Genomic DNA, 10,730 nt, shown 5'->3' with positions numbered 1-10,730 from the left:
CAATTAAAATATGAAGGTAAACAACTGGACTCCAATCGCCCCCGCCCTCACCCCCCCGGGGGCACCCAGGTCAGCTGGGAAGTGCGGAATAGGACTGGTGCCTCGGGACAACTTGAGACACTTTGGATCTGCCATGGCTACAATGGCACTTTTCAAAGAGGTTTTTTTTTTTTTTTTTAATTAAAAAAAATGGTATGCCATAAAGCACCAAATGCCTGAATAACTTAACTATAATTAAAGGGGCAAAGGGCAGTTTGAGAACGTTCCATTTTCCATTCCAAGTCAGAGCAATTTTCCCAACAATACTTTCTACTGTAGCAAAAGAAAGTTTTCTAGATCTGAGCCGAGCGTTCTGAAAATGGTGAACGTGTAATTTGAAATCCACCCTATACTCAGAGACCACAGAATTGCAGTGCTGTATAAAATGCCGGACACATGTGACCTGGCCCAAAATATTTTAGCAATAAGAAAATTGAGGTCCAGTGAAACACAGCAAATTGTCCAGAAGCACACAACTAGTTCAAACGGGAACATACCCTTTCTTTGAGCTAGGTTTCAAAAAATTCGTTAAGCACACTGAAAGTTTTTAGCTTTCTATAAATATCCTTGGTTTACAGCTGATTCCTTACATGACGCGGCTTCTAACAGCCTTATTTGAACATAACTGAGCTGTTCGGCATAGTCTTCGCATGACAAAGTGGTCAAGTCTTACTAGTAGCCGAGAATGTATTATCAAGCCTTTATTTAGCTGCACTGTCAGGGCAATCCAACTATTAGTCATCTTGACATGTGCCTCAGAACACCACACACCCATGAGTCCTGGCAAAAATTACATCTGCTTCCTGCCGCCTCCCACACGGCAACTCTTTGCAAATTGCAGATATTTTTACTGCCGTTCTAGAAAGAAAATTACTTAACATTCCTAATCTGGGGAGGCATTTAAACTTCCCCTCCCTAATTATAAAATTAAAAGCCAAGTAGTGTAAACTCTGCACATGTAGCAAAATGAAGATCCGCTAGGAAGAGCAGTAGTGAGCAAGCGAAAATCAAAAACTTCTTGAAATAACGATGTTAGGAAGCTCATTCCTAAGGGCATTTCCGTCATCCTGCAGCCCCTTTCTTCTAGAAGCACATTGCTTTTACCCTGTCACTACCGAGTCTGAATATGATCTGGAAATGGACTTGTAGGCAGACCAGTTGCTGCTACTCATCACACAGCGGAACCAAGATGAAGATCTAAAGCTACTAACACGAAACATTTCTGAAAACCAAAAGCTATTGTACTTTCAAACTCTACATTTAATACATCCTGTTGGCCCTGAAGATTATATTTACTTATATATTGTATATATATTTATATTTATAAATATATATATAAAAGCATGTGTTGATCATGTAAACAGTCTTTTACTTTCTGCCCTATTTTACTGGGCTGATCAGTAAACAGACAGTTTACATAGAAGAGTGGGTTTAAGGCCAGGGGGTGACTTTTGGGCCGGCTGCCCCTTCTCTGTCATTTCTACCTTCCTCAGAGCAACATCAGGTTCCTCTTTCCACGTTAGCTCCCAGGATAGGCTGTTTAAAAAGTCAGAGGGGAAGGACAGGCAAGTGGCTCTCAGAACTGCACAAGCGGTGTTTCCCAAGGAGAAGCCAGGCTGATTAATAGAACAGGAATCTGTTTTTGACGCCCTCGCCTCACCCTCCCCAAAAAATGAACCACCAGACTCAAGATGCTGATAAGAATTCTTTTATGTTATTCCAATAAAAAATACATTCATACAGAAATATAACAATCTTGCAAAAAACAATTTCAAATAAAATCTTGTAAAACAAAATTTTACAAAAATCTTACAAAGATTCTTTAGATAACAGGGTGCTTCAAAAAAAAAAAAGAAATTTCACTAATAGAAATTTTTTTTTTTAATGTCAAGCAAAAAGTTTCTGCTTGATTGAGGCTCAGTTATCACCTGAACAGAATGTAATTCTTTATGTACTTGCTTATTATGAAAATTACAGGCATTGACACACATGGCACCCAGCCCCACCCAATCAAACAACTTCATGGTGTTTCATAAGTGAGACAAGCCAGTGCAAGCTGTGGTTTTTTTTGTTTTTGTTTTTTTTTTTTCCTTTTTTGTCTTTTGTTTACCTTCTTGCTTAATGGAATTGTTATGGCTAAGCAACACAGCGGGGCCAAAAAAGGAGTTTCCCCAAACCCAGCAAATCAAGTGCCTGGATTTGGAGCTGCCAAAAGAAAAGTGCATTTTCCCCTCAGCAAAATGAAGTGAGTTGTTCAGGTAAGTGTATTCATCAGCCCAGATAAAAAACCAGTTATGTGAGCTTTCCTCATTGCTCATTTCCAGGAAGATCAAACAAAATACCAGCCCAGCCAGACTCATATGTGTATATATATATATATATATACATATATATAAAGAAAAGATCCACACCCACGAGCCAGCAGCTGGATGAAATATCAGCTGTCCATGCTGCGGTATGCCAATTCGGGGAAATTACTCGTTGGAAAAACTGGAAGAATCTATGTGCTGGAAAAAATAGCTTCATCTGCATAAAAAGTATTCTAAAAAAGAATCCCTGTGATTAGCTTCCTCTTAGGTTAGATGTTCTAATAAGGCTGAAATTCAAAATCAAATCCTTAGTGTGTCTGCGACCAATTAGTGGGTGAGGATTCCCTTCGTGCCACTTTTGAATGGCCGAAGATCCCTTATTCTGGACCTGCCAATAATGATGAGCAAAGTCAGCAGTCTGGAATAGACTGCATGCCAAGGATCTGTAGCAAATCACTAAATTACAGATAAAGCCTTTATAAAAGTTATGGTTTTCATTTTTACCTCCTTTATGGCCATTCTGAAATTATTTCTTCACAGGCTGTGGAATTTTCTATCTAAACATTCTCATTTCTCCTTAAAAAAATATTTATATATTATCTATATATATGTATATACACACACACACACACATACTATACACACAAATATACATACACAAGAATTCCGCCCACTTTTTAAAAAAAAGTAATATACTTTCTGTATTACCAACAGATAGCTAGATAGATATGTGGAGCTTGTGCCTTTTAAGCAAATACATTAACATTGTTTTTTATATTCTGTATCTTTAATATGTGTGAAAACGTTACATATTAAATACAGCCGGTGTGTGATCTATACAATTGTTGTGCAAAGTCTATATGAAAGTCTCATGGTGGCAGAAATGGTCCGATTTTCCAATAATCATGTGTTTTCCACTTGAACACTGACAGTCAAGTTGTCTAAAATATCGAGTAAATACTGACTTGTTTGGGGAGTTTTATCTCTCTATTTGTCTTTGTGAAGGAGGACTTTAAAGAGATTTTTTTTTTTCTGTATTATATATTGATACAGTACAATGCCAGGTGAAAAAAGAGCCTTAATAAAGCATGCATCACCCATACCCCTGTATGAGACCCCCACAGAAGGGGTCACTTGCATAAGGCACCATTATTAAGATCTACAGTGCATTAACAGCTAGAAAACCAGAAATTAGTCCTCAAGGCATAAATAAGAGAAACTTAGCTGCATGAGAAAACAGTTTCTAAGCTTTAGTGGTTTTATCCACCCAACTGAGAAAAATTTTAGGTTCTTAGTCTAATGTCACATTAGACTAGCAATTCCCAGCCCTAGCATTCTTGATACCCAACATACGCCCAATGTCTTCAAAGGGCATCAGGAAGTTCTCCAAAAAGGTAATTCAAATTCAGAATCATTTAAAAAATAATCCTATGCTGCACGACGCCTTTCTGAAAGGGGAGTGTTATAAAATCGCTGGGGGGAAGGTGGGGGAAGGATTGTGTATTACCTGTGGCCCAGATGGCTAGGGATCACTGAATTTGACCAATCCTCTCTTAGCTGCTCAGGAACTGGAATCAACATTGTAGTCCTGATTTAAGAATGGAAAGCGGATAGTTTCCCAGACCATGCATTACTTTTAGTCTTACAAGGAAAAGTTATCAATGTGTTATATTTGTAAATACACAGCTTATACAACGGGTCACGAATGAGCTCTGTTGTAGCAAGTAAACAAGCTACTTGACACATTGCACGTTTTTTTTTTCGTAGCTGCACCAGACACCGAAAGTTCTCTCGCACGGGGAGGGGCTCCCCTCCCCACACCCACTCGCCACTCCGGGGGTCTTGACCACCCACTCCCGCCCTCCATGTTTTCCCTTCTTTTTTTTTTTTTTTTTTCTTCTTTTTTTTTTTTCCCTAAGGCGCAGACCCCACCCCCTGGGAGATGATCGGTGGTCACCTCATCTCCTGGGATACTCCTCACACACAGAACATTCAAACTCCGCGCTTGCTGCCTCTTGCAGTCTCGCTACTGCAAGGGAAAAAGACTCTGCCCCCATCACACAATCAGTAACTAACAGACCCTCCACAGACAGTCAACCCAACCATTAACATTCTCAGTGCACATGCTCACGGCAAAGGCTTAGGGACCACTCAGAAGATAGGTACCAGTGGCGAGTCCAGGGCCACCCAAACACCACACACCGCGGGTGCTCTGCCGCTTCTGACATGACGTTTTTCGCCCTCGAAAGACCTTCCAAGTAGAGGTCCTGGAGGCAACTGGGTGGGGTGCAAAATGGCATGCTTTGGCTGGAACACGCACCCTCCTTCCATGGCTGTCTCTCAGCCTGGAAGCCTTTTAGCCCGCAGGATTCGCCGCTCTGCTCCCTCAGAGGTGCCTCTTCATGTGCAGGGCCAGGTGGTCGGACCTGGAGAAACACCTGCAGAGCAAATCGGCACCCAAGAGGTTAGGTCTCTGCCTTCGCCGAGCTTACAGCCCTCCTGGCCTGCGCGCCCCCTGACCCAAGCGCTCTCCGAGGCACGGGGGGAGTCCACTAAGGCACGGCCATTCCCACTTGTGTTTCCGAAGCAGGAAACTCCAACGGACGGGCAGATAAAGGAAGGACTCCCATCTGCTCTTTGGAGGATTTCACCTGACCTTATTACTCAACCGTCAAGTTTGCAGGGCTGAAGGCCAAACTTCAGAAAGTATGAATGAAATCACTCTATGCTCATGCACCCAGAACCCAGTTCTTCCTAATTTGGACAACTGGCAGGTTACAGACTGTCTCAGAAAGTCCCCGGCTGAAGCGCGGGACAGGGAAGCGCCTGGCTTCTTCACTGCCTCCCGTCCCTCCCGGGAGAGGCCATTCTGGTCCCTGCGCTTTGTGCACGTACCTGTCACAGTGAGAACATTTAAAAGGCTTGGCACCAGTGTGCTTTCTGAAGTGTCTGGTTAACTCATCGCTTCTTGCAAAACGCCACTCACACCCTTCCCATGAGCATCTGTAAGGCTTTTCTCCTGGGAAGAGAGCACAGGACAGGCACACCGTGATTTCACTGAACAGGAGGAGGTGCGCAGCGACAGAACACACGGAAGCTGCCACACCAAAGTCAACTCACTCGCCAGCTCCGAGGCCGGCCCCGGTTAAGGACGGAACTGGTACTGGAGGTGACACGGCGGAGCCCCTTCCTGAGCCAGCCGCGGGCCGCCAAGTGCTGCAGACGGGACCCGGGGCCGGCAGGGCCCGTCATCAGCGTTACCCCGTAAGAATGACAAATGCTCAGCCTGGCGAAATACTTCTGAGGTGACGTGTCAGCCCACTGGACCCACAGCCCTGGCGGGGGCAGGGTTTTATTGCTCTCTCCATGGAAACGGTTTCTCTCAAGCACTTATTTTGTTCCTTACTCACTTCCCTGTGGAATGAGGCTTTGTACTTTCCTCCGGGAAATGACATTTCTCCAAAACTGAGGTCATGAGTTTCTGGGAAACCCCATCCTGAGGGCCTTCAAAGCACTTTCTAAATAACAATCAGGCGACCAAATTGTCCTCTTCCATCAGTCAGACAATAAATACGAATTCACTTAAAGTGCTACCTGAGGGGATTCAAGATGTCCTTGCAGCCAGTGCCCGAGTGGGGACACGTGGGTCCTGACCCCGGCTCTGCCGGGGACCCCGACTTGAGGGCTCAGAGGTCCCCTCCCGTCGCCCTCACCGGCCAGGTCAGAGCTTCCGTGACTCCACGTGCAAGACCCCTCCCCGCTCCGGAACTTGGGTGACTCCTCACCGGGCTACCCCAGACTGTCACAGTAGTTTCAGATGCAACTTTCATCTGAGTTGTGGGCTTTCATTACAAAGCTGTTTTGTTTGTTTGTTTGTTTGTTTAAACTGGTATCAGAAAACAAAGGCCACGGGATACACAGAGTACTTCTCAGCAAGTACCCGGGGATCAGTACTGCCTCCAGTGAGGGTCCCCGCACGCTCTGCACCCCCAGCCGCCCCTTCCCCCCACCCTCGAGCTTCATTTCAGAGAATCGGAGGTAACGCCACATGACGGGCCCCCCCAGCGATCAGGAGGAAGGTTGGAGTGGGTGAGGGATGGGGTGTAGGCGGAGAATGGAATTTACCTCATTTGTTTAATCTGAAAGGCTCACCCGTTCCCGGGCACACAGGTGCGGTCCTTGAGCTCCCACTCTGCCCTCCCCAGAGACCCAACTCTTTTGGGGAAGCATGAGGTAAGGATGTGTCTGCTCTGCCAGCCTCCTGCAGAGCCCGGCCCCCTCCCAGGGCTGGTGCGTCAGTGGCGCCCACCAGCAGCCCACCTCCCGCGTCGCGCAGGAGGGACTGACCTGTGTGAGTGCGCTGATGTGCTTTCAAGTGGGAGCTTTTGGTGTAAACTTTCCTGCAGCCGTTAAAGTGGCAGCGGTGCACCCGCCTCCGGCCATCCGGCGAGGCGTCCCCACTGCCCTTGTCGCCCGGCTTTCCCGCAGTCCCACTGCGCAGCTTCCCCGGGGGGTGCAGCTCGCCCGGCACGCAGCCCCACAGGTGAGAAGGCTCCCTGCTTAGTTCTGGAGAAGACGGGGGCGTGGAGGTGACGGAGGAGCTCAGGGTCCCCGAGCTGACTAAGACTTCGCCGATGGGGTCGGAGGTAAACTTGGTGGTGGGAGAAAGTTCCTCAGAGCTGTCGGAGGCCTCGCTGCTCACATCGGAGTTCAGGCTGTTGGTCTCCAGGTTGTAAGCAAAGCCGGGGCTGTTCAGAGCATCCTCGGGGGGACTGGAGGAAAGCTTCAGGTCCGGGTCCTCCTTTTTCTCCCGAGCCAGGATGATTTTGGTCCACAGATCTTCCTGGCTGTCAAACTTGATTTCAGAGGCTGACACATAGCAGGGTTCGCTCTGGAGGTAACGTTCCAACTCCAGGCAGGTCTGTGCGAAAGGAACCACAAGAAGGCACGTGATCGTGATGACGACTGACAATGGAACTGAAAGCACGTTTCCCAAAACATGCAGGAATCAAGGGCAAACAGACTGTGGCTGTGGGGCTGTAAGAATCGCGTCTCTAGGAGAGCGAGAGGAAAGCTATTTCTAGGAACGGATATATGCAATCAGGAGAGGGACCAGTGGCCACAAGGACTCCGGGCCTTCCCAGGTTGGACCAGTGGCCACAAGGACTGATGGTCACCAAACTACCTTTGTCGTAGTTATCAGGTTGACGCGACTACTGAGTTTCTGTAAACCACACAAAGAAAACCAGCCTCAGACACATGCCCCCTGACAGGTTTAACCAGATCATCTGACGGTCTCGAGAACCATGTGCTTTAAGGAATGCCCCGGCCACCCTCCTTTCTCCCGCACAAGGCAGAAAGGCTGCACTGCACGCGAGGCAGTGTGTTCTGACATCGCATGTGTCTTTCTTTAGCGACACAGCCGAGAGCACAGGGCCACACTCAGCCAGCACACGCTGCTAGCGGACGGTCTGTGTTCAGGGACATCAATGGAGCTGTTGGAGAAACCACCCTGTTTCCTGTAGTGCCCGACCCAGGAGGCTTTCAAAGAACGCCATTCCCAAGTGCGGGGCCATGCTCACACACAACTTTAATGACTTCCACAGAGGTCAGAGAAAAACAAGAGCTTCAACAACAGGAGTGGAGAAGTAATTCCAGAATGGCCATCTGCTATTGTAAACGATGCAGGAGGGGAAATTCCTCCCCAGCCCTGCTGGGAGTCCCACAATGGACAAGAACTTTATCTACTGGCCAAGAGTACAACTGTATGAGTCATCACTCCGTTTCTTTCACGCAATGCCAAAGGAGACTTCCTTTTGAAATTCTGACCGGCAGCCAAAAAAGGACCCGGTTCAAATGTACATGCAGTGTGTCATGGACAGTGCCCCTCCCCAGCCCCACAACCAACCTTTCAAGAAGCTACAACTGCCGAGAGACCAGCATCCCCTCTCCCCACCATCTCAAACTTTCTAGCCACTGGAAAAGAAAAACGGTAGGAAACATTTTAGGATTAAATTATGTCTGCCCTTATCTTTACTAGGATCAAGTGTCTGCATGTCCATATAAGGCTGTCTATACAACTGCAATTCTACAGACTTAAATTTCTACAGCAAACTCTGCTCTTTTTAGCAAATCATTTTCAGGGCTAGCAAAGCCTACCCGAAGGGCTCATGCTTGCTTGCTTACTTAGCAAACGTGCCTGCTATAATATAGCACATCCCCTCCCCTCCCCAGACTCGTCACACAGCCAGCATGAGCAAGCAAAGGGGGAAAAAACAATCATTGTGTTCTCTTTCCCCCTAAAATTAGACGTCTGAGTTACAGTGCATACGACAGTGTTCTGAGGAGGGACGGCAAGGTGTTTTATTGATGCGCCAAAGGAAAAGGAAAGCACATTTACTGAGATCTTGTTAAACTTTAATAATCTGGCTAATTTGAAATCTCCATTATGCTGATAAGCACTGGGGACCAAAACGTAGCTCTCCGAGAGTTTAAAAGCCTCTGAAGAGGACCGGGAGCTCAGCCTGGCTTGGGGCCCAAATCCCAAATGCCCGTAGGAAACTACTTAGATCAATTTCAATCACGTCCTAGGGAGCAGCTTCTTTAGGAGGAAAAGGGGGGGAGGGGAGAGGAAGGCAGGACAGGGCTGGGAACAATTAAGCAGGCATGTGAAGGTTGCAACACTCTGCATTTCATCCCTTTTAAAAGCTTTCTAGGCTTTGAAACACACAGAATATATTTGATCTGCTAATTCACTTTGTGACAAAAAGCAAACAGCCTAGCAGGGCAGAGAGACCGCCCCGACCCCTCCTTCTATCTTTTTAAAGACAATGAGACAAGTGTCAGAATCTCTCTCTCCCTTCAGGCAATCCTAACGAATTGGGGCAGGGGGGGTTAACTTTCTTAAACGTCCAATGTCAAAAATTCCAGTTCTACTAAAAAAAAAAAAAAAAAAAAAAATGCCGGAAACCGAGACTCTTCTTCTTAAACTCAGACTTGAAGCAATTTGGACGGGCTCATTGTCATATGACTGATAAGTCACTGGCTGTGCAAACGTTGTTGGCTTTTTTTTTTTTCTGGTCAACAAAAAAAGCAGGTAAGAAAAACAAGGCAGATCGAAACAAATCTTAAGGATTCCAAAGAGGAAAAAAAAAAACAACTGGAAATGATCTAGTAGAGAAAAAGAGCTGGTGGATGTTTCACGGGTGACATTTTTAATTAAAAAAAAAAAAACACAACTCCGTACAAACACCAAAAAAGCAAAAACAAAAACAAATTCCCCATTAAAAACAAAACAAAACAAAACAAGAAACCCAACAACCCTTGGCAGTCCAGGCAAGTTCATATGACAAGATCCAGCTGTGGAGTCTGGAGCTGGTACAAGGCACCAAACTTCTGCCAAGGGCTCGGGCCGGGATCAGGCTGCGGGGCTGGGGCTACCCTCGGGAGGATGCAGTCCAGAAGCCCCAGAAACGGGCGAAAACGCTCGGAGAGACCAAGCGCCGCGGCGCCCCGCTCATATGACAACTCCGCACCACGCCGTCAAAGGCCCCTTCAAAGTGCCTTCCGCACGCAAGCAGCACAAAGTACGTTTTAAGACTAATTATTTTAATTTTTTAAAAATTTACCCAAACCATTAAAAAAAAAAAAAAAAGAAGAAGAAGAAAAAGAAAAAGAAATGCACCTCCAACCACACACCATCTTGTCCGTGCGTGCATGCACTCCCTCCTCGGTGCACCGGGCACCTGGCACACGAAAATTCCTATTTACCTGTTGCCAATATTCCTCCAGGGAGGGCAGCGCCGAGAAGTAACCAGTCTCGTGCACAATCTGGAGTTCCTGGAAGATGCTGCACATTGGGAGTACATCCATGTCGGGTTGGAAAAGACAGTCACTGCTGTTGTGAAAACAGGGAGGTGTGCGGTCTGGAGTCGGGAGCGCAGCAGTCGTGCCTGCAGCGCCGGGGAAAGTTTCATGCAAACTCAGTGCACAGCAATTAGGCGCCGCGGGTTCGGATCCTGCCGGAGCCCAGAGACGCGCTCGCGAGCCCACACAATATTTGCAAACACCGGACTGACTGCAAACGTAACCCCTGCAAAACTTCCCTATTCAAAGCTCCGCTGCCAGCCTCCCCCTCCTCCCCTCCTGGCTCCCCCCACTCCCTCCCCCCACGTGACTCGCCCGCGCCGCCCCGCGCACCGCCCAATCACGCTGCGCCCGGCCCGGGGGCTGCGCGCCGGTGATGTCAGCTCCGGCCAATGGCAGGCGGTGACTCACAGCGGCCCCGCCTGGCGTGACCGAGCCTCTCCATCACAGCCCTCGCCATTGGCCCAATTCGAACTTCAGGCGGCTCTGATTGGAAGGCGTCCTCGCAGGCTATTT

General features: G+C 47.4%; 1 protein-coding gene across 1 annotated transcript; it reads right to left on the bottom strand.

Moving 5' to 3' along the window:
* Positions 1–1,731: 1,731 nt before the first annotated feature.
* Positions 1,732–10,499, bottom strand: KLF6 (Kruppel like factor 6). The gene is made up of 4 exons (XM_027593635.2): positions 10,119–10,499; positions 6,696–7,269; positions 5,244–5,367; positions 1,732–4,786 (listed from the first exon to the last, which is right to left on the bottom strand). The coding sequence occupies exons 1-4, from the start codon at positions 10,218–10,220 to the stop codon at positions 4,735–4,737; spliced, it is 852 nt and encodes a 283-aa protein (XP_027449436.1). The 5' UTR covers positions 10,221–10,499; the 3' UTR covers positions 1,732–4,734.
* Between the last annotated feature and the right edge of the window lie 231 nt (positions 10,500–10,730).

The sequence above is a fragment of the Zalophus californianus genome, chromosome 9 (genome assembly GCF_009762305.2).
Source record: "Zalophus californianus isolate mZalCal1 chromosome 9, mZalCal1.pri.v2, whole genome shotgun sequence".
NCBI classification, from domain to species: Eukaryota; Metazoa; Chordata; class Mammalia; order Carnivora; family Otariidae; genus Zalophus; species Zalophus californianus.
The sequence above is the reverse complement of the archived record's forward strand: the minus strand, read 5'-3'. Positions and strand labels throughout refer to the sequence as shown.